This window comes from Stegostoma tigrinum, chromosome 30 (assembly GCF_030684315.1).
Source record: "Stegostoma tigrinum isolate sSteTig4 chromosome 30, sSteTig4.hap1, whole genome shotgun sequence".
Taxonomy (NCBI): Eukaryota; Metazoa; Chordata; class Chondrichthyes; order Orectolobiformes; family Stegostomatidae; genus Stegostoma; species Stegostoma tigrinum.
The window spans coordinates 7214441-7239633 of NC_081383.1; the positions used below are offsets into that span (position 1 = coordinate 7214441).

Sequence of the window (25193 nt, forward strand, 5' to 3'; positions counted from 1 at the left end):
GTATTCAGCCTTGAACTCGGTGAACATTGGTCTTCCGCAGGGATCCGTTCTGGGGCCCCGACAGTTTGTGATTTTATAAATGAGGAAGCAGAAGGGTGGGTTAGTAAATTTGCCGATGATGCAAAGGTTGGCGGATAGTGTAGAGGGCTGTTGTAGGTTGCAATGGAACATTGACAGGACACAGAGCTGGGCAAAGAAGTGGCAGATGGAATTCAACCTGGAAAATTGTGAAGTGATTCATTTTGGAAGGTTGAATTTGAATGCAGAATACAGGGTTAATGGCAGGATTCTTGGCAGTGTGGAGGAACAGAGCGATCTTGGGGTCCACATCCAAAGATCCCATGAAAATTGCCACCCAAGTCAATAGGGTTGTTAAGAAGGCCTATGGTGTGTTGGCTCTCATTGGCAGGAGAATTGAGTTTAAGTGCCACGAGGTTATGCTGCAACTCTACAAAACCCTGGTTAGACCACACTTGGAATATTGTGTTCAGTTCTGATCGCCTCATGATAGGAAAGATGTGGAAGCTTTAGAGGGGGTACAAAGGAGATTTACCAGGATGCTGCCTGGACTGGAGGGCAGGTCTTATGACGGAGCTAGGGCTTTTCTCATTGGAGAGAAGGATGAGAGGTGACTTGATAGAGGTGTACAAGATGATGACAGGCATAGATAGAGTGGATACCCAGAGACTCTTTCCAAGGGCAGAAATGACTATTATGAGGGGGCTTAATTTTCAGGTGATTGGATGAAGATATAGGGGAAATGGCAGAGGTAGATTCTTTACGCCTTGAGTGATGGGTGTGTGGAATGCACTGCCAGCAGTAGTAATGGACTCAGATCCATTAGGGACATTTAAGTGACTCTTGGATAGGCACATGGATGATAGTAAAATGTAGGGTATGCAAAGTAGTTTGATCTTAGAGTAGGATAATAGGTTGACACAACATTGTGGGCCGAAGAGCCTGTACAGTGCTTTACTGTTCTATGTTTGAAGTGCCAATACCCTGGTATTCCCTCCCAACACCTCTTTGCCTCAAGGGTGGCATGGTGGCACAGTGGTTAGCACTGCTGCCTCACAGCAGCAGGGATCCAGGTTCGATTCTGGCCTTCGGTGTCTGTCTGTGTGGAGTTTGCACATGCTCCCCGTGTCTGCATGGGTTTCCTCCGGGTGTTCTGGTTTCTTCCCACAGTCCAAAGATGTGCAGGTGGATTGGCCATGCTAAATTGCCCGTAGTGTTCAGCATATGTAGGTTACGTGGGTTAAAACGGGAATGGGTCTGGGTAGAATGCACTGAGGTTCGGTGTGGACTTGTTGGGCTGAAGGGCCTGTTTCCACCCTATAGGGATTCTAAGGATTCTGACCCACTCTGTTTTTTTAAGACTTTCAATTGGAGTATGGCAAATTTTGATCATATTAGACAGGAACTTTCAAAAATTGGTTGAAGTAGATTGAAGTTAAGGGATGATTGGCAAGTGGGAAGCTTTTAAAAGTAAGATAATGAGAGATCAGAGACATTAGTTTCCTGTTAGAGTGAAGGGTAAGGTCGGTAAGAGTAGGGAACAATAGATGAATAAAGATATTGAGGCTCCAGTCAAGATTAAGAAGGAGTCAAGTATTAGATATAGACAATTGGGATAAAGTGAATCTCTTGAAAATTATAAGGGAAATCAGGAGGCACCAGAAGGGGCAAGCATTAGTTTTGGCAGATAAAGTTTAGGATAATCCAAAGAGATTCTACAAGTGCACTAACAGTAAAAAAGCAACAAGGGAGCAAAAAAGGCCCCTTAAAGGTTAATGTTTTTGTCTTTGCATGGAACCAGAAGATTTGGGACAGATACCAAACAAATATTTTACATCAGATTTTACTGTGGAGAAGAAAATGGAGGCTAGAGAACTTGAGGGAGTAAATATTGATGTCTTGAAAACAGTCCACATTGCAGAAGAGGAAGTGCTGGAAGTCTTGAAAAAAGAGAAAGGTAGTTAAATCTCCAGGACCTGATCAAGTGCATCCCAGGATGTTGTGGCAAGTTAGGGAAGAAGTTGCAGGGCCCCTGGTGGAGATATTTGGGTTATCTACAGCCACAGGTGAGCTGTCGAAGGACTGGAGGAGTGCCAATAGAGAGAAGCCTGGGAGCTATAGACTTGTGAGTCTGATATCAGTGGTGGGTAATTTCTTGGACGGGATTCTGAGAGATAGGAGTTACATGCATTTGGAGAGGCAAGGACTGATTAAGGATAGTCAGCATGGCTTTGTGTGAGGGAAATCATGTCTCACAAACTTTATTGAGGTTTTTGAGGACATAACCAAAGAGATTGATGATGGCAGACTGATAGACATTGTCTGCATGGACTTTGATAAAGCCTTTGACAAGGTTTCCACGGTAGACTAATTAATAAAGTTAGATCACATGGGATTCAGGGAGAGCTTACCAGCTAGATACAAAATTGTCTTGATGGTAGGAGACATAGAGGGTAGTAGAGAATTGTTTCTTGGACTGGAGGCCTGTGACCAGTGGTGGTCCACATGGATAGGTGCTGGGTCTACTTTTGAATGTCATTTATATAAACAATTTGGATGAGAATTTGGGAGGCATGGCTGGTTAGTTTGCAGATGACACCAACATTGACAGTACAGTTGACAGTGAAGATTATCTAAGATTACGAAGGGATCTTGGTGAATTGGGTCAATAGGCTGAGGAGTTACCGATGGAATTGGACACAGTACTTCAGAAGTGGCCTCACCAATATCCTGCACAACCTCAACACTAAGGTAAAAACTCCTATACTCAAAGATCTGAGCAATGAAGGCAAGCATGCTAAACACTTTCTTAACCACCCCATCTATATGTGATGCAAATATCAAAGAATTGTGTACATGAACCCATAGGTCTCTCTGTTCTTCAACACTGCCCAATGCCCTCTTAATAGTACATGTATTGTCTGTTTGTTTTACCAAAATGCAAAATTTTGCATTTATCCAAAATAAACTCCATTCAACTAGTTGGGCCGAAGGGTCTGTTTCCATGCTGTATGACTCTATGAGTCTAAAAGACCATACTTAAAGTTTACTTCAATGACCAAGCCTTTGTTCATTTTCCTTAATATGGCATTATTGATTTTTAAAGAATTAATCTTAAAGAATTAAAAGGGTTCATGAAGCAGAAAAGGTTTCATCAGAGCTTTTCTGAACTTAGGAGCCAGGCTGGTGAAGCGACCGCCACTCAAATCAAGCACTCAAGTGGCCGGAAGTTGAGCAGTGCCAATATCTTAGTGTTGTAGGACTGGAGAAGATCACTGAGTTGGAGAGGCCATGATTCCAACCCACTTATTGTATGCTAACCCTTCAAAATGACGGGATGCAGCATTGTTAGAAATGTATCCTATGGATGAGATGTTAAATGGACCACTTGCTTATCGTTAAGTTTTGAGTAAATGAAGCCCATGGTACTGTGTGAAAATTAGCTGCCATACTTTCCAAGCCTATAACAGTAACTGCATATCAAGAAATACTTCAGTAGCTAAAAAGTGCTTTGAGAGAACACGAGGTTGTAAAAAAGACATAATTTTTTTTAAAAACTCTTGCTAGCTTGATAGATATATCATCAGGAGAATCTACATGCTTTTTGTTTTGAATATTGCCATGAAATCATTCCCATTTACCCGAAGGGCATTGGGTTCTTGCTTTGAAATCCCATCTGAAAGAGAGCACCTAAGACAGTAATATTAATCCTGCACTGAAGGTTAGCCAACATTATTAACTTATTTCCTGAAGTGAACTAATGGCTCCAATTCAAAGGGTGAGTTTTACTAACTAATTCATGTGGAGAGAGGTATAATTTTCCTCCTTGGTAATGCTCTCAAAATACCACAAAATGGTACAAAGCTTGTATCATTGCTGCTTTGATCTCAACACCTTGTGGTCCATTAGATGATTTCAAAAGCTTTTTATAGTTTATGTGGGATTCTGATGGGACATAGCAACCTAAGAAAGATGAATGGTCTCCATTTCAAAAGCTATTTCAATTTGAAAGACTAGAAAGTTTTCTTGAGGCAACTTCTATCACAGGACAAAGTGAGGCCTAGTACAAACACATAAAAATAGTCTGACCACTGCGAAGGAAAGAAACGGAGTCCCAAATCTAAATAGCAGTGTTATTTTACCATGATTCAAAGCATTTGCGACAAGCATGGCTCACCTGTTAGCATACTTGCCTTTGAATTAGATGGTTGTAATTTTATGCCAGACAAAAGGATTTACTCCAGTAATCCAGATCAAGCCTCCGGGGAGTGCTGGATTGTTAGGGATACTGCGCTTTGAACAAAATGCCAAGCTCAGGTGGACTAATGCTTTGTATGAACCTATACGTCTGCAAGGTAGAATTTGAAGTTGAGCTGCTCTCAGTCCCTCCTCCCTCAAGCTAAGGTGAAAACTGCTTTCAACCTGGAAGTGTAGCCACATCACAGTCTCTGGCCATTCCATAAATGGTATAGATTAGTTGTTTTATAAACATCAACTATGTAAAATTTTAAGCAATTGTTGCTTGCAAGCCCTCTTTGCAGACAGAAATTGTTCAACTTTCAAATGCTAGTTAGGTTCTGCCCACATTTGTAAATTCCCTTCTTCTCTCTGACTTTTCCAATAACCAATTTTCATATTTGAAATAATGAATGTTGAGGTAGTTAAGCCTTGCTACATCAAATACACTCTCACACATAAATTATGTGTATATTTCCAACACTAAAACAATCTGAATGAGAACACTAGCTGATTCTCCCAGAATAAAGTCTGAAGTCTCTCCTGCAACTGAAATATTTTGGAGGTAGAGTCATAGAGTTATAAAGCATGGAAACAGGCCCTTTGGTCCAACTTGTCCATGCAGACCAGACATCCTAAATTAATCTAGTCCCATTTGTCAATATTTAGCCTCCATCCCTCCAAACCCCTCCTAATTGTGCACCCATCCAGTTCTTTTTTAAATGCTGTAATTGTACCAGATTCCACCACTTCCTCTGGCAGCTAAATCCATATACACATCACTCTCTGCATGGAAAAATTGCCCTTCATGTCCCTTTTATATTTTTCCCCACTGACCTTAAACTTATGCTCTCTAGTTTTGGACTACTGAGTATCCCCTGGAAATAGTATTTATTTGAGAATGAAAAAAGTGTTATTTTGCAGAACTGCATAGGTAGAACTTTATCTGAACCATTGGTTGTCAATATTTAGTAAAACCATGCATTGTCCACCTTCTCAGTTGGAACGTATTTGTAGTGCAGTGGTAGTGTCCCTACCTCTGGGATTGAAGGCCTAGGTATCACAACATACCTGAACAGATTGATTTAAAGATATCCATCTTTTCAGTAGCATTAAAATTTCATTTGACACTATTTGACAAAGAAACAGGAGTGTTCTGGTGGCACCCTTACCAAAATTTCATTCCCTTTCATCCCATTAATTGATCCTTTAAGACTATATGACTTTAATAACCTCAGAATATTGCACAATGCTTTACTGTCAATAATATACTTCTGAAATGTGACCACAGTTGTAATATCGGAAACCCAGATGCCAAATTGTGCACAGGAAGCTCCTGATAATCATAATGCAATACAATTATTTATTCCATCAATGTTGCTTGAGGGAGAATTGTTGTCCAAAACAGCAGGGAGAACTCCCCTGTTCTTCAGAGTAGTGTCATGGACTTTCTCTGCCCGAATTGAGGGGTCAGACAAGACTTTTGTTTGATGCTTTAGTCAACTAACAATTGAACCATGGCAGACACGTCTCACTGCTATGTGGAAATTTTTATTCAAATTGACTTGTTCACTGTCGACAACAGTAACAGCAGTATTTTACTAGCTGTTAAATATTACAGAAAATACAAAACTTATGCACAGTCACTTAAAACCTCTCTGATCAAAATGTTTGTTGCCTAAAACAGTATTTACGTCAAACGTCAACCTTTGTTTTATTATGGTCTTATGAAATGCCTTGGCAAGTTTCATTATATTAAAGACAAAAAATAAGTTGTTGTATGTAGCATCAATGATGATATTGTTATGAGTTTATCCAGATCAGACTACTTTGATTATTTGGAGGATGTTATATTGTACTTCAGATATCAGGGAACAGTTTATTCCTTCTTCAGCATTGAGCAGAAGTCGTGCTACTGAATTCTGCTAAAATTTGTTACACACATGAAATAAGACTCCATTTCCACCAGAACCAGGTAATTTTGCTTGCCTTTATTTCTAATCTCACCAGACAGTGAAAGAGTGCTTGCAGTTTCAAAGAACCTTAAGTCCCACTGAAAATCATTACTGTGAATGAGCAGGATCAAGTCTTTTGGCTCCCCAAACCTGCTCCATCATTCATTAATGTCATGCTGATCTGAATGTGGTCTCAACTCCATTTTCCTGCCTATCCCAATACTTATTCACTCCTTGATCAGGCAGAATCAAGTGATGCCTTCCTTAAAAACATGTCTCCCCAGTCATCCCTGCGGATGAGAATTCCACACGGCCCTCTGAAGAAAACCTTTTAATCAAAATCTCAAATGGGATACCCCTTATTTTTAAACTGTGTCTCCTAACTGTAGTCTCTTTAAGAAAGGAATATATCCCTTCAACATCTACTGTGTAAAGTCCCCTTAGGTTCTGTATTTCAATTTGTACCAGTTCAAGTATATTTTCTTTACTGTGATCTGAAAGAATAGAGCTGGGGTGGGGTGAAGTGAATAAAATGTGGAATCAAATTATTAGTGTCATAGATTTCAGCAAAATCACAACACTAATTACTATTTATGCCATTGCTATTGCAATATATACATATGCTATTTAACCAACAGCGTAAATGATGTGTTATCCTACGGCTTGTAAAATTTTGGATTAGTTTTTTTTACAAAATACTTTTGTTGCTAAAACTTATTTCGCAGCTAACTATAATCTGGTCATCATCACACTGTTATACAGGTCTACTCCCCTCAGAGATTCCTGGCTAGCAAGGCAAAAGTGAGCTGTTTAATAATATTGCTCTTCCCAATATTTGGCACAGAGGTCAAATGAAGAACACCTGCCACCTCCCTAACCAAAATTGATTTACTTCTCTTTGACAAAGATCAACTCAACACATTTCCCAATCATTTAGTTACTAGATAAATTGCTCCATCTATTTGAAGTGAACACTTTGGATTTTGTATGGCTCAGCGTTAGTAGTCTCATATCAGAACAAGATTGTAGATTTTTATCCCCGGCACTATTTAAGGAAAAATTGAGTATTTCTCACCAGTGTCCTGGCCAACATTTACCTTGAACCAATTTCTAGAACACATCTGTGTGGTCATGATCTCATTGCTGGTGTGACTTGTTCTGTGTAAGTGCTATATTTTTGTTGAAGTTAAAAAGTACGAAACGCACCTTGCTATGGAGAAGTCGTGATTTACCATTGTAAAATAGTTATCGAACAAATCAGATGAAAACTTTTCTTCCCTGGAAATGGATTTTTTTAAACTGTTGTATGTTTTTCATCTATGGCCTCACACCCCCTAAGACAGGTATCTAGAGACCTGCGTGACACCCTGTCAAGTACAGGAGGTAAAGCTAGCAAGAGAGTTCACGCATTCATGTTTTCTTGGAATGAAAATATACTGAAGCTGGCGTATTTTGCTGAAAGGTGCTTCATTGAAATTGTGATAACCAAGGCAACCCATAAATTGCCTCTTCTGAGTTTTGTTGAAATTATTGACGTCATTGCTGATTCATATTAGCCCACGTAACAATTTCAAAAAGATTAAGACACTGACTCGTGCAGGGATGCGAATCCACAGCCTCCTTCGCCTGAACAGCCAATTCTTTATATCAGTCCCTAATTTCCTCTTTAGTGTATATACACAAAAAAAACAATTTTGCCACCACAGCTGAATCAAGTCATCTTGCATGGTCAGACACGCACTTTCCAGTAGAGGTCGCCAGATATCATTCAGAAGTGAGATCCTGATTCAATTTCCCATCTCAAGCACAAGACGATTGCAAAAGACTACTGTGCCCTTGCTACATCAGTCAGCTTTGCAAAAAGCATGGTCTGAAATCTATTGGCTTCAATACTTCTACAAGTGGGCTTAACGAAAAACCTCACTTGGGAGTACTTGTTATAACAATTGCTGCAGATCTGCGAAACAAATAAAATTTATTGTCTTAATAAAGTGATAAACATAGATAGGTAAGACTGCCAATGTAGAAAACTAGGCAGTCATCAAATTGAGTGGATAGGATCATTTATGTAGTTCCCACTCAGGTACTGGCAAAGCTACACATAAAAAGCAACACCTGGAGCAACTTTAAAATCCCATTTAATCACAATTTCTACACAAGAATGTTGTTGAAAGTGTTTAGTAGCATTCAAAATAAAAGTAAGCTGTTTGAAGAAAACTGGATTAGTAAATAGGATTTGGTATTATTTAATAGAAGAAACATATGCTGTTTAATTATCAAGGGCCACAGCTTTTGTCCAGCAACATTACGCGTATTTTATCCAAAAATATTACACATGCAGAACTCTCCACTATATCTGTACATTTCTACAATTCCACTTTAACTTTGTTTTGATTAAGTTGTCACTATAGTTTTAAAACGGCAGCCACCCCTTTTATGGTTTTAACAAGCAAAAACTTAAAACAAAACAGGAGCTGATTGCACATTGAAAACACACATCTGAAACACTCATTAACATTTTGACTGCTTTTACAAAACACAGTGAACAACTTTTAAGAGATGTCAACACAGAAAGGTTCCCTGTGGTAAGTCAGGGTTGACCAGAGTCAATAAAATGTAAAAACATCACAAGGCCAATACTCCAATGGTGATTTCCTTCCTGGTAGCCTTGTGCCCAAAATCAAATCCTTTCTGGATACCAGCTTCTTTCTTGGTATTATATCAGGGCTGTCTTCTGCAACCTAACCTCTTTCCATCTAGATTTTCTCTCTCCTGCTTCTTCTATTCTGAACACAAAGACTCAATGTCAGGATGCAGTTCCACAAGCATCAGTCCATTTGGGCACTTCAATGTAGCTATTTCTCTGATGGCAATTCTCATTTATTTGGTTTTTCAATTATTGAGGCCATCGCTGCCAACCTGAACCTTGACCTTGTCAGTCACCCAGAAATTCAAAAATTAGGGAACTGGAACCAGATTCCTATCCCATTCTTTCCCCTCACCCACATGATTTCCCTGACTATGAGATACGGAGATCAATTTTAGCTCTGGCCGTGACCAGCTAACGCAAGACACATGGGGAACTGATCCTGGGATCTTCTCGTCTCATACAAGGCAGGTGCATATTCACATAAAACCAAAGGATCAATTCTAGTTCCGGTTGTGACCAGCTAACTCAAGATACATGGGGAACTGATCCTGGGATCTTCTGGTCTCATGCAAGGCAATGCACATACACAATGCCAAAAGATCAATTATAGCTCTGGTTGTGACCAGTTAACTCAAGATACATGGGGAACTGATCCTGAGATCTTCTGGTCTCGTACATGGCAGGTGCATATAACACATAAGGCCAATGGATGAGTTTCCTCGAATAAATAGTAGTGTGGATAAATGATCCCATTGATGTCTATTAGCATTGTTAATCTTTGCTGTAAACTGAGGAAAAGTTATCACTTAACACATTCAGTCTAAGAAGGTGCATTTGAAATACTTTTTTTTCCATGACTCTAATGCAAGGCATTTCCAAGGGGTTAATTTTCTATTGGATTTAAAATAGGGAGAAATTTAGACTTATAATTTCTAAGTGCATACATGTGCTTAGGGCAGGATTGTAGTCATTGCAAAACATGAGCTTTTATGTTTTGCAACAAACATGCATTGTAAAATTAAAGCCCATTCTAACATAATGATATGTTGGTATGCCTTTCAATTTAACTAGTATATTGCAATAAATTTTTTCTCATTGTCTCATTTATTTGACAGACTATACTTCCTGATTCCTGCTTGCAGCATTGACTCATCCAGTCTGGTCATGTGCTGTAATTACTACAAAATACCATCCATTTATAATGCTAGGTATCATTAAGGTAGTGCATTGTGCCCACAATAGAAAAACAATCTATATTTTTCCGTCCCCAGCACAGGAAGGAAGAAAACAGTAAGCGAAGGGAAACATTCATGCAAGATGTTTGTTGTGGGCCAAAATATCAACCTCAAATGCCACTTGCAATGATACCTCAGCATGGCTCTGAGAATGCTGGTCTGTGGATCATGCTAACAACATTAACATGGAGTTCCTGAATTCAACTCTGCTACTGTAGCCAGTGTGTGTGCACAGACCAGACACCATAATTAAACAGAAAGGAAACTAACCCGTAGAATCAAAAGGCTCTATTTAGATAATTCTCTTTCAAGAATGCTGGGGTTGCAACGATTTTTCTCTTACTGTAGTGCAAATAAATTTCTTAAAAATGCACTGAATCTCAGTTCTGTCTGTATTCCATGATCCTGAGAATCATAAAATAGAAGCCAGTTGGAAATATGGAGCAGAAACCTTACCAAGAATAACAGTAGGAGTGGGTAGAGGGGAGTGGTGTTGTTGAGGTAGCTAGCAGTTCTCTAGGTGTATTAATAGAAACAAAGAACACATAAGTGAGATTGCAGAATTATCCAAGATAACAACAGTGTTTCAGACATAATAGGAACTGCTGATGCTGGAGTCTGAGATAATAAGGTGTAGAGCTGGATGAACAGAGCAGGCCAGGCAGTATCAGAGGAGCAGGAAAGTTGATACTTCGGGTCTGGACCCTTCTTCAGAAAATGCGTTTCTGAAAAATTTTCTGAAGAAGGGTCCAGACCCAAAATGTCAGCGTTCCTGCTCCTCTGATGCTGTATAGCCTGCTGTATTCATCCAGCTCTACAACAGGATTTCAGAGATCTCTGGGACCATAACTCTTCAATGGGATATGCCATTCTTGCCCTTAAAAAAATATAAGAAGGGTAAATACCAAGTATTGTGCTCTGTATGTATAACACACGAACAAATAAAGCAGCCAGTACACAAAGAATTAAGTATAAAAATATAAATTTGCCTGTACAATACAAAATTTGAGCAGTCAGGTGGAAGTTCAGATATAAAAAGTGCCACAAACCTCAGCTAAAGCATGCACAAAAATGTAGATTTACTAACACTCAAGTAGTCTTCCTTCACTGAAAATAAAAGTGAAAGAAGTCTGCATTTGAAAAAACAATTTCAAGTATGTTGTCAAAACAGTATTGGAAGTCATAATAACAACAACTACTTGCATTTACATGAAGCCTTTAACATGGTACTCTGGGCACTTAACAAGAATGTTATTACCAAACAAAATTTGTTACTAAGCATACAAGCTGTTAGGAGGTGAAACATATAAAGCTTAAACAAGAGGTAGGTTTCATTGAATGTGGCTCTTCAAGGAGGAGAAGGGGTGTTCAAAGAGATTTAGGGAGAAAATTTCTGAGCTTAGGGTCACCAATGAGGGAACAATGAAAATCAGAAAGCAATGGGGACCAAATTTGAAAGGCTGCAGATGTTTCAGAATTTTATAAGAGTGTTTTACAGGGTTGGAGGGGTGAGTTTACAGCGGGATTAAAAACAAAAATAAGAATTTAAAAATCAAAAATAGGGAGCCATGCTGTTCACCGCACATGGGGATATGTGATTGTGAGATTTAGAAGACAGGCAGCACTTAAAAATCTGTTTTAAATGCCTATGAAGAAGTTTAAGATTTTGAATTGTTGGAAGATTTTAAAAAATCTGATGTTTATTAAAATTAAGAAAGCTGCTCAGCACAGGGACAAAGCTTGGTCCTGTTCAATTACCCATGAAATTTTTAATCACACTATGAACATTTTCCTTTTCTCCGAATTCTATTCTCCTTGATCTTAATCTTGAAAATCAACTTTTCTCACCTTCCTTACAGAGTAGTGATTTATGCTATACTTCCACAATACCTTTCCAGCATCTCACTGGCATTGCTATTCATTCTGTTTCAGCCAAGATGTCAGTTTCTAATGGATTGTGTTGGGATATCACTTCCCACCACACAACTAGTTGACATCTCAGGCAAGGGAGCTCTGGTTGTTTTTATCGTTCCTACAAATCTCAAAGATAGTGTCAATGCTCATTACATTGAATTTTGAATATTTTAACCCGACAGCTATTGGGCTTTGGCCACCTCCAATCTACGTGGTGAAACTATAGACCTGTCATTTTATTTTAAGGCTGATGTCAATGTCAGACAAGGTCAAAGCACAATCTGCCAGATTGAAGCAACAAGCTACTCAATCTAGCTTCTTGGGTTTTTCTCTTTAAGAACTTCAAACATAAACGAAGGGAAACTTTTAAAACCAAACATTATATTCCTGGTTTTACAAGAAAAAACTCTAGGCTCATTAGTCCATGTGGTGGAAGATTTAAAATTGCTCTAAATATTTCACACCTTTGCACTTTTAACAAAACAAGATTATTAATTTTGCAGTCTGACTCCCTGCGATTTAGGCTGCTGTTGTTTAAATCATGCCTATGTTATTGCAGTTTAATGAAAATGATTTGCAAGGTGACTTTACAGACAGGATACACTTGGTGTTATTCTGTGTGTGGCTTGTCTGTAATTTCAATAATGGTAAAGCCTATCCTGACAAGAGAAAACAGCTGATCAGTAAGATTAGAGTTAAATGAGATCATACGACATAATTTAGTCTCTTCACTTTGCTTTCATAGTTTATGTTAAATCAAGTGGTATGTTCAGATGTATGGTGTTTTCTTTGGTTGCTCTTACTTCCTGATATTGAAGGTAAAGTTCCAGTCTCATTTCTATATCGTTGTCTGGCCACTATTTGTGCATGAGCACAAAAATTTCATTACTTACCATGTGAGAAATCCCAACCAGTCTGATCCTTGCCTTACTGGATACCAATATGTGTACATTCTACTCTTTACTACTCAGCTGAATGCTGACTAACTAAGTTATTATGACTGTTCAAGAGAAATTTGGGGTTTACCCTGGGATCTCAGAAGCTCTCCTGGTTTGAGACTGCAGGGCCATCATGACTGTTCAGCATCAGAGGACATGTCAAAAATGCAGACGTTAGGGAAATAATTTAAACTAAAACATAACAGAATTGTAAAACAGGATAACATGAAAGAATTTCACACAGGTAACATAAATATGTCCAAGAAACAACTAGATATTAGAAAGAATTAAGGGATGCAGCGATAAAGCTGGAATATAAAGAGGCTTATTGGACTTAAAAATTATGGTACTAGGAACAGGGGGGGAAATATCATTATGTTTTACATTAAAATAGTTTTCACCAGAGCCAATTACAAAAGCTCAACAGATGTCTAGTCACTGTGGATTTGATAATATGAATGTTACAGATCACTAATGCAAGTATGCCACAATAACAGGGGAGAACACAAATTGAACAAAAACTGAGTAAGACTGAATCACAGCAGCAGAGGTACCATGTGGTCCTTCTAGAGAACAGAGATGGGAAAATTCAGCGATTTCATGCTCCCAGAGGATAGCTACATTCACAGGGTCAGGGAGTTGGAAATTGTATCCTTATTACCAATCCACAGTGCATTCAATTATGGTTTCCTTGCTGGGAGTGATGGACCACTGAGTTAACCTTATAGTACCTTTCCAATGCAATGCTTTGTACTTGAAAATTGTAGATTTTAAGTGTAAAATGATAAAACAAATTCTCTCTCTTCTTGGAGAGAAATGTACTTAAAGTAGAATACCATATCCTTTCTTAAGATTTCTAAGTCTATGGTGTGTTGCTGAATGTATAACTTATTCTCTCACATTAACAATAGTCCAGGCAAAGTAGCTCTTTTCAAAAGGATGTGCATGAGGTTGCCAAGGGCAATGTAATGGATAGGAGAATCCAAAAAGGTCCTTCGCCATTGCCTGGTACCTTTTACACAGCAATTCATACCTTGAGATTTCCTGAACCATCAGTGTCCTTTCCTCAGGCTTATGCTTTTGATTCAAACTGATCTGCATCAATATATTCTAACTCATCAAGGACAAACAGTGGCCTTGCAGAGCTGGAGTTAGCATTTTCTAATGGTATAGAGTTATTATTGGTGTTCTTCTCTACTGAACTTTCACTCACAACAGCAGTAAGTGGGAGGTTAACATTGCTGACTGCAGCTTCTAATTGAGGGGGCATAGGTGATAGTGGTTTCTCTTCTAATTGTTGCACTGAGTGGTTCAGAAGGGTTGTTGGCATTCTTCTTGTATTCCCATTTCCTGATGGGCGTAAAGGGAAGGGCACATGTCCTTTATAAAGATTCCATGCTAGGAGAAGTATGAACATCATGACAAAAAGTACCAGGAAACCTTTTAATGTAAATTCAGTCTGAAGGTAACTCTGTGTCATAGGCAGGTTCCCCACACGAACAGTATTGCTTGCAGAGATTGGCACAATGGAAACTGCAGATTTATCACCAGGAAGAGCTTCAGTTGGAATTGGCTGTTGACCCATGCGAGGAGTGTGCACAGAATGGAGGAGGTACCTTGCTGTGACTTGCCCAAATGATCTTCCGGCCACTGTTTCAACAGATCGGCAGTCATACTGTCCTTCATCTGCTGCAGAAACATTAAATATTAACAGCCGATCTGTGAAGTAGAGATATTTTGTATCTGCTTCTGGAATCACACTTGCATTTCGTAACCATTGAATGTGAGCCAAGTTAGATGTAGACTGACAATTCAACACCAGATTGTTTCCAGGAATAATCATTCGGATTTCTGTTTTCAATTTTTCTGAACAAATAAAAGGAGTAAGTGTAAATAATTAAATTAATATCACTGTTGAAATACTTAGATGTTAAAAAATATTGAGGGCTACTTTACCCTTTAATAGATATTTGCCAAATCTCTATTTTTTAAAATATGCAGTTGTCAACAGTGAGCATGATAAGGCCATTGTATCACTGCAGGCAGCATTGATGTTCTTCCCAGCAGGCGGCCACTTATTAACAATCTGCAGTAGGAAATATGTCCAATTTTCTTTCCTTAGCCCAATGATTGAGAAGCCATTAATACTGTTTCAATGTTATATTAGGTTTTAGAAGTTGGCAATCCAGTTCCTACAGCTTAGTGCATTTGAAACTGTCCCAAACTGAACAATTCAACTTGCTATTACCACAAAGCAATAAAATACATAGAAATATATCCTAGTCAGTCAGTAGAACAGCTTTAAAAGTGGTACAGCTAAATGGTACTATTCATTCTGCAAGATAAGTTCATATGATTCACTCACTTGTCTGACAAGTGCACGTAGACTTACAGATGAATTTATTTCCAGTTAGTGGTTAAATTGTATAAATTATACGTTTTTGATTTCATTCACATACTGTCTCACTTTTAATAGTGCAAGAGCATGTAATTCAGCTTCCCAAGCCTGCCCCATCCATCTATAACATCATGGCTGATCTGCCGCAAGTCTCAACTCCTCTTTCATACCAGCTCACCATAGTCCTTAACTCCTTGATATTTTAAACTTTTAAAATACTTCCAGTGATCCAGCTACAACTCTCTGGGGGTCGAGAATTCTACATATTCACTACTCAGAAAAGAAATTCTTTTGTGTCTGAGTTTTAACATGAATGCCCCTTATTCTGTAGCCATGTCCCCTACTAGTGGAATATCTTTTCAACATTTCTCTTGTCAAGTCCCCTTAGGATCTTCTATATTTCAACAAGATCACACTTCATTCTTCTAAATGCTAATGAATAAAGACATAACCTGTTTAGTCATTCTTGAAAAGTCAACCCTTTCATCCAAGGAAACAGCCCAGTGTCTGTCTTTTAATTGCCTCAAATGTCAGTAAATCCTGTCTTAATTACAGGGCTATAACTGTGTATACTGTAACTGTACACCAAATTCAGCCTTATCAACAGTCTGTACAGTGGTAACAAGGCTTCCCTGTTTTTGAATTCAAACACCCTAGCAATAAAGGTCAAAATTTCATTTGTCTCCTTAACTGCTTGCTGCATTTACATGCTAACATTTGTGGTACATGCATAAGAACACCCAAATCCCTCTGTGATGCATTTGTGCAGTCTCTCTCCATTTAAATAATAATCTGCCTTTCGATTCTTCTAACCAAAAGTGCGTGATCTCACACCTGCCTATATTAAAATCCACCTGCCAAATTTTTGCACATTCACTCAGCCAATTTATATTCTCTTGCCGCTTCCTTATGTCTTCCAGCCAAACATGCTCTCCAACCTATTTTGTATGGACAGCAAAATTGGATACATAACACTCTGCTGTCTCCTCCAAGTCATTAATATAGATAATGAATAATTGAGGACATAGGGGAGCTTTCCTTTACTTGGGTCATGATTTGCTTGACCAGAGAGTGTTGGGAGATTCTGACTTTAGATGCCAAAGTGAAAAGTTTTACTCCATTTCTTAGAACTTTCACTATCCAAATTTGTCATTATCAAAACATCAATGTTTAAAGATAAACACTAATTAAACCAAAAATGGCATCTTTGTCATAACCCTGACAAATGCCATAATGCACAGAGTATGTTACTGAGTACATAGATAAGCAAGATAGAAAAACAAACAGATTTAAACTCAGCCGCATATTAAATATACACTGCAGGTTTGCTGGCTTAAAAAAATAAATCTCCCAATTTTCAGCAATGCTGTAATGGCAAGCCATATAAATCAATAACTGACAGAAATAAACAATCCTATCTTCAACCTACTTTAGTCCAAAGCCAGTCCCAAGATTGAAGAATGCTTTCAGTTACTGTGACCCACACTCCAGAACTAACCTTCCTAAATCCTGTGTCTCAAACTCCCTTCCACTTTCATGGTTCTCAGTAATATCATTTTGGTTAAGCATTTGATCACTCTCCTTCACATCTCCTTGACTAGCCTGGTATCCTTTCTTAATTACGTCTGTGCAAAGCATTTTGGGACATTTATCAATATTATATGTGCTATTTCATCATAAACCGTTGTTGACACTTCTGACTTAGTGCGGCATTTCACACTATCCAGCAGAGGGGGCCAATGTGCAATTTAAGGTTAATTCTCCAGGCATTGATTCTCCTGTCATAGCCATTTTAAAGATCAGCTTCCGGTTTTGCAATGGGAGACTGGTTAAAGCAGTACATTAGGAACTTTGACTGCTACTGTCAGCAGCCCACTACTCTCTGGATTTATACAGAGAAGATCTAATTGAGGTTTATAAGATGCAAAAGGGGATTGACAAAGTGTTAATGGACAGGATGTTGCCTCTTGTGGGTCAATCTAAAACAAACAGTAATAGTTTTAGGATAAGGATGACAGATTTAAAGCCCAGGACAGGAAATTAATTCTCTCAAAGGGTTGTTAATGAGGGGCAACTTTATCGCACAGAGTATGATTCGTATGTGGAATGGACTACCAGAGGAAGAGATAGATGCAGGTACAGATACAACATTTAAAAGATGTTTGGATAGGTATACAAATAGGAAAGGTTTACATGGATATAGGCCAAATGTAGATAAGTTGGACTAGTTTAGTTTGGAAAACTTAGTTGGAACAGATGAGCTGGACTGAAGGTCTGTTTTGTAATATATGACTCTATGATTGATCCTTGTGGCATTCCACTAGTTCCATCTTTCCAATCAGAAAAAAAGGCCCAATAATCCCAACTCTTTGTTCTGTGTGTTAGAGTGAGTTCCTTTTTTTTAAGAATTCCTACAGTAAAGAGGCCATTCAGCCCATTGAGTCTGCACCAAACTTCTGAAGTGCATCCCCCCTAGACCCATCTCCGTAACCCCCATATTACCCTGGCTAATAATGGAGCACTCAGAGGAACACATAGACAGTGAGTCTGGGCTATTTCAACCAATGCCTCACTATATCTGCAGTCACTTCCTTTAAACCCTTGGATATATGCCATAAGGACTAGGTGAACTGTCTGCATTTAGTCCCATTATTTTGTCAAATCCACTGTCTCTCATGATGCAAACTGTTACAGGATCTTTTCTCCTGTTAGCACCTTCTTACCTGATGTCTTTGAATGGTTATAAGTTTATGGCATTCGTTACCATGGGTTATTCTGTATACAGGATATTACATTTACCAAAAGCACAACATTGTGAAATAAGTAGCACAATATATCAAAAACTTTGAACTTTTGAGGGAAATGAGAAGAGTGCAACCCAATATTGAAGCTGTAAACAGGGAAAACATACCATGGGTGGGGCATTCTGAAGGATCTCCGTTCTCTATGTTTTGAATGAAGTTCCTAAGGAACGTTAAAATAAAGATTAAAATGGGAAAAAAGATATATTTGCTCCAGCAAATTATGTTCTAAGTAAATGAAACAAAATTGTGCAGAAAGCTGTCCTGGCTATATCAGTATGCTTTCAAATAATGATACATTTAAACTTCGGCCTCAGAGATACTCATATTGTTGCACTGTTTACTTACAGAACACCAGCTTTTTTCTTTGAAATGTCAACACAATGCCTTGTGTTTTTGTCCCATGCGCAGTAAGGATCTCTTGCCAGCACACAGTCCCAACAATTAACATACCGTGTGCAAACAGCCACAGGCACTTGTACAACCTGTGATGGGGATCCAACATATAACTGACCCTAAGAGAAACAACACATTTGTAAAATTGATGAAATATATAAAGAAATGCATGTTAAAAGTGAAAAATAAAATCACAGAAGAGTAATGCATTTGACATTAGGCTTGTTTTACCCTTTGTGAAGAAAGTTGTAGGTTTTGCACTGGTTCTGCGGGAATAAACATCTGCACCTGCTCAATAATAAACATTTCAGCCTTTAAGCTGAGTGCCTTGTGCAGATATCCACTGTCTGAAAAAAATCATATGATTTCTGTGATTGGCAGTTTTGAACAATGTTATACAAGATATACAATCACATTTTTCCCCAGAAATCAAAGTAATTAATTCACTCAAAAACAGAAATCGCTGGAAACACTCAGCAATTCTGGTAGCATCAGTGGAAAGAAATCAAAAGTTAACGTTTTGGGTCACGTGCACCCCTAATGTATCACTGGACCAAAAACGTTAACTCTGATTTCTTTCTGCTACCAGACTTGCTGAACAAACCAGCTGAACTTGGCGGGGGATGCAAGAGTGACTGCCCTTGTCATGAAGGCAGTATTTGACTGAGTATGGCATCCAGGAGCTCTGGAATATTTGAAGTCCATTGGATTTTGGTAATACTCTCCATTGGTTTGAATCATACCCAGCATGAAGGAATATGGCTCTGATTGGAGTAGGTCAATCATCTCATCTCTATGATAATGCTGCAGAAATTCTTCAGGGTAGATATTTCCTAATCAACTTTAGAGATATTACTAACTACCACTGTACCCAAGGGCCTCCAGGTTTCCTCAGGGTAGAATCCTTGGCCCAAGAATTTTCAGCAGTTTCATCACTGACCTTCCTTCCATCATGAGGTTTGAGGTAGGTCAAAAATGTTTGCTAAGCAATACACAATGTTTCATACCATTGTTGACTCCTCAGATATTGAAGCAGTTTGTGCCACTATGCAGCAAGACCAAGAAAAAATCCAGATTTGGATGGATAAGTGACAAGCAATATTTGTGTCAGACAGATGCCAGGCCATTTCCAACATAAATCTTGGCATCTCCCTGTGATATTCAGTGGCATGATCATTGCTGAATTTCCCAATTCACAAATCCCATGGGTAATAATTAACCAGAAGCTGAATTGGACCAGCCATATTCATAGCAGCTACAGAGCAGGTCAGCTAGGATCTTTGACACAGCTAACTCACCCACTGACTCTCTAAACATTGCCCACTAGCCACAAGTAAGGAGTTTAATGGAATATTTTCTTCCTGCCTGGATGAGCAGTAATAACAACCCACAAGAAGGTAAACACTGTTGAGGACAGAGCAGCCTGCATGGTTACATCCCAACTGCTAATGATATGCAAATAAACTGGTTTCATTGACACTTGAAGAAAGGGTACACCAATTGAACAATATAGAGTGAGTTTTAATCTCTATCTTAGTCATTTTATGCTTATTGTAGGCATATTTAATGCTTAACTTAGGGTTTAAGAATGGGGAAATATTTAATTTTCTAGCATTTATGTCTTGTATCTTAGTGAACATAAGCATGGCCAGCTAGGAGATGACTTACTTCCTTAATGTCAGTTTATTTTCAAGATATTTGATGTCCCCAAATAGCATGGCTTGATTTATTCATATAAATCATTCCCTTGCAGTTCAATGTTAGATTACCATTGTTATTGATAGTGTATCAGGTGTAGTGCGTATGTCTCTCTAATTATTCTAATTATATTTTCTTTATAATTTTAGTTCTCCGCTGGTAAGCCTCACTTTCCCAGGAGCCAATTGGTCCCTGGAGTAATGGCCCTTTCTTTTGGTCCTATCAAAGAACAGGAAAAATTTAATGCAAATATAACATTGTATAAAACAGATATTCTCAACATTACAGTAAATGCACAGAAAATATTTTACCTGTTCCCAGAAAAATGATATCATATTCTTTCTGATTGGCAGCAACAACTCTGTCCACTGCAATTTGGGTGTACTTTGTTCCCTCTTTAATTAACTTTGGTTGATTATTGATAGGAGTTACAACATCGTCCATCAAAGGGTGATCCTTTATAAACTGGAGTGTTCTGTCTGGCAGATCTAGAGAAGTCTTGAATCTATTCGAACGAATATTATTGTTGATACACTATGAGAAAAAGAAGAAAGAGAACTATATTAACTGGACTTTCAAATGTAATGAATACTGACCTTCCTGGTGATAACATGTATAAACTTTATTCATTAAACCAAAATAAATCCACTATTGCTTTTTGCCAATCTATAATTTCCTTGCTTCCTCTCCTAAAGATGAGTATTCAAGCCAGAGGTTAGTTTCACAAGTGTCAGCAGTTTCCACTGCAGGAGCCTGGACAGTGACTGTTGGTAGGCAATTTGACTGTGAAACCAACATAACTGGGAACAAACATTGACCTCACCTAACAATCTTTGATTTGAGCTGCATATTAGGAGTTACCAGACAGTGTCCAAGAGATATCATAACGGCAGCTAGGCACATAAATGGCACTTTGCATGCTTTGTGATTAGGCCTGCAACTTTCATGGCCTGGTCAGCCTGGACCACTTAGTGTGCAAGTGAGCAGAGAAACTGCTTTGCTAAAATTCTAAATAAAAGGTAGAATTTTTGGGGGGATCTCTACTAAAATGATTAAAATGCTTTCATGAAATTATTAAATTTTTTTGCACCTAAAGAAATTACATATACCACAAAGTTCAAATCACTCAACTGAAATATCAACAAGGTACAGTTCATTGAAACCTGATATCATGGGTATGAGAATCAAAAGGTGCTTTTATTTCAGGACGTCATAGAAGGCTCACCACTGTCAAAGATTTTAAAACTTCCCCTGATCTGTACTTGGTAGCTGATTTTAGGAAATGAATGGCTGGGGAAATGAAATCAAGTTACTGCACTGTAGAGAGGAATACAACTATCATAAGATAACAAAGTGTGAAGCTGGATGAACACAGCAGGCCAAGCAGCATCTCAGGAGCACAAAAGCTGACGTTTCGGGCCTAGACCCTTCATCAGAGAGGGGGATGGGGTGAGGGTTTTGGAATAAATAGGGAGAGAGGGGGAGGCGGAACAAAGATGGAGAGAGGAGAAGATAGGTGGAGAGAGTATAGGTGGGGAGGTAGGGAGGGGATAGGTCAGTCCAGGGAAGACGGACAGGTCAAGGAGGTGGGATGAGGTTAGTAGGTAGGAAATGGAGGTGTGGCTTGAGGTGGGAGGAAGGGATGGGTGAGAGGAAGAACAGGTTAGGGAGGCAGAGACAGGCTGGGCTGGTTTGGGGATGCAGTGGGGGGAGGGGATGAGCTGGGCTGGTTTTGGAATGCAGTGGGGGAAGAAGAGATTTTGAAGCTGGTGAAGTCCACACTGATACTATTGGGCTGCAGGGTTCCCAAGCGGAATATGAGTTGCTGTTCCTGCAACCTTCGGGTGGCATCATTGTGGCACTGCAGGAGGCCCATGATGGACATGTCATTTAAAGAATGGGAGGGGGAGTTGAAATAGTTCGCGACTGGGAGGTGCAGTTGTTTATTTAATGCAGTTTCTGATAGCTCTTTAGTGACCCTAATCAAAATGATCCTAACAGAATGTGACAGAACTTGGATTTGTCTTTATAGAATCACACCTAATTAGGACTTGCAGTTAGCAAAACTAATGGTGGGGGTGGAGGCAGTTCCATGACTAATGAAACTATAGTCCCAGCATGAATCAGTACATTTTAAAGAAGAAAAGAAATGGGGGAAAAGCTACATGTCATGATGATTCAAAGCCAGAGTCAATTTTATCATCCAAACGGCCTTGCACTGAAATCAAAACCATTACTGACAGAATTTTTAAAAAGGCTGCATGGAAAGCACAAAAAAGTACTGCAGCTCGAAGTTACTTTGAAAATTTGTTGCCTTTTAAAAACCAAGATTGAATACTTACAGCTCCAGGGCGAGGACTGGGGACTGTTCCACTGTACATCACCCATTTGGTTCGAGACTGTTCTATCGTCACAGGTGATTTGAATTTCCCTTCATTGAACACTTCCTGAATTTTTTCCATACTAAAGGCACAAACTGCAGAAATGTCCTGCTTTCCCCTATGTATATAAGAGTTTTGAATTATTTATTTTTTATAGGACAGTATGAACGAACACTGACATATACATATATGTTCCCCTATGTTTTGAACTCTTCCTTTCCCTGTTGCTGCCAAACAACTGACTGCCAGTTTTGTGGATGTTCTTACACATCCAGCATCAGACTCATTGGTCATGAAATGATCCGCAAAAGACAATGAAGTCAGTAACAACGTGGAAACACAAATAATGAAAGGTTACCGTTGCTGATAGACTGCTTTCAATTATTAAAAAAAACTTCCTTTATTCTATAAATTCTTGTCAGTAACTCAGTGTGGATGTCATCTGTTTCCGTGCTGTATGAATCTAAGTGATTATGCTGAAAAAACAAGACATGCTGTCAAAGCTTTTCTTCTTGCACTCATCAGAGATTTCAAAGTGAGCAACAATTTATACTGCATGAGTGAAGGTGCTGACCAGGTGGCAGCTTGATTTTGGTTGAATGCCAACGTGGAGAATGTACATTGACCAAGCACCACCTCCTACACAGCAAGCTCAGAAAAACATGTTCAGTTCCCAATCTGATGGGTTTAACCAGTTTTATTCAGGTTAGCATTTTGATGACAAATCTTCATTACTGTCCTGGGAGCATTTTGTGAGGAAGGGACAAGAGATAAAATAATATTTCAGCATTTCTCAATGTGATTACTATCCTGTAACAGATTTGAGAGAATAGGACTGGGCTAGATTATATTGTCCTCCATTGTTGAATAATGTGTTGACATTGACGATGGAAACTTACAAGCCTATTGACAACATGGCTTGTGCAGAATCATGAGGGAAGTCCAGAAAAGCCCAGCTCTAACTGCTGCAAATTGCTGAATCGTTTGTGCATTTGCTAGCTGTGATGCGTTTCTGGCCAAGCTGTGGCAAGTTGTGATGGAGGTTGTTAAATGCCTTATTAATTTTTTAACTTGCCTTAGTAATATTCATCTTCCCATTGAGCTAAATGTTGAGAATTCAACATGGAAGTCAGAGCAGATACCTTGTCACTTGCTTGAAAGGACCTCAAATCTTGGATACCAGGCACCAACATCTCAGGGCAAGCTGCATGGCAGGGCCCACATGCACCATACGTCCACAGATATTTGCATCCAACATGTGCAAGTCACTAAGACCCTCATGACACATCTCAGATCCACTTACAGAATGTTTTTGCACTTCATTGCTGCACCTCAGGTTAGATCAGCAACTTTCATGCTGCAATTTAATCCAGTGCTGAGGGAGATGCACCCAGCTCATGGACTGGACCAGGTTGCATCTGTAGTCTATTCACCTACAGTCATAGGGTCCACTCACTCTAAACCTACCTCAATGTTCACAGCATCCCTGTCTTGCAGTGCCTTGCCTTGCCTTTGTGCACTATCCCCTCAACCACAGATGTCAAGCTTACAGTATTGATGCATTATCTTGCCATTTTAGCTCAGACACAAAGCCAGCAAGTTTGTCATAGTTCTCAGCCATCCTCAGCCAAGTCCAGGGAGACAGCCCTTGCTCTGGGTATACGTATGTAGTAAATCAAGGGCAGCCCCTGTCTAGTGGCTTGCACACAATCAGTCAGCTGCTTGGGGTGGGGTCACAGTAAGGATTCTCTACACATAAGAATTGATGAGTCAAATGTTGGGCAACCCAACACCCATCTAGACACTTTCTACCCTACTGTGGGATCTGTCCCTCCTGGAATGACAGAGAGGCAGGTATAATGGGAGATGAAATTAGGTGGCAAAGCTTTTACTTTGAGTGCAGGTGATGAGTTGTCCTGAGCTAGTAAGCAGGAAGTGCAGAGGGCGTACAAGGTTAGTGTTGTCAGGAGTTAGGCTGATGAGACCGAGTGAGTGCAGGCAATAATAAGGGTGGTAGAGTATAAGCTTTGGTAAAAGGTGGGTATATAAGTAGAGATAGAATGAATGTGAAATATTAGAGGTAAGATAATGGCACTTACACTGGTGGAATGGAGAATATTATTGACTTCGTCTTACATTACTGTGCATTCTTCAGATAGCTGAGACTGCACTGACCCAGGAGGAAACCTTGGATCAGGCTGGCATGATCTATTGTCATGGCCTCCTCTGCTTGTCCTGAGGGAAGAGGGTGTCCTACCTGTGCACCACCCTGTTTAATAGGACCCCAGGTTCCCTTGTCTGCCACATCTAGGGCAAAAATGCTATGAAACATATAGGGCAACTCAACATCCCAGGGGTTATCACTGACCAGAAACTCAACTGGACTCACCATGTAAAATCTGTGGCTACAAGAGCAGAACAGCAGCTAGAAATACTGCGGTGAGTGGCTCATCTCCTGTCAAAGCTTTAAAGCCTGTCCACCATCCAGGGGGCACAAGTCAAGAGTGTGAATACTCCCCATTTACCTGGAAGAGTGCAGCCCCAAAAACACTCAAGAAGCTTGACACCATCAA

At 39.3% G+C, this 25193-nt stretch overlaps 1 protein-coding gene across 4 annotated transcripts in view; it reads right to left on the minus strand.

The window, feature by feature from the left end:
• Nucleotides 1-11059: 11059 nt before the first annotated feature.
• Nucleotides 11060-25193, minus strand: part of LOC125466031 (semaphorin-4E-like) — a 73648-nt gene continuing 59514 nt past the window's right edge. For all 4 annotated transcript variants that reach the window (XM_048560128.1, XM_048560126.1, XM_059638517.1 and 1 more), the window contains 6 exons: nucleotides 22582-22738; nucleotides 20551-20773; nucleotides 18773-18888; nucleotides 18494-18660; nucleotides 18256-18308; nucleotides 11060-14812 (listed from right to left, as the gene is read on the minus strand). In XM_048560128.1, the coding sequence (XP_048416085.1) occupies nucleotides 14019-14812; nucleotides 18256-18308; nucleotides 18494-18660; nucleotides 18773-18888; nucleotides 20551-20773; nucleotides 22582-22738 (1510 nt within the window). In that variant the 3' untranslated portion in view covers nucleotides 11060-14018. The remainder of the gene's footprint in view (nucleotides 14813-18255; nucleotides 18309-18493; nucleotides 18661-18772; nucleotides 18889-20550; nucleotides 20774-22581; nucleotides 22739-25193) is intronic.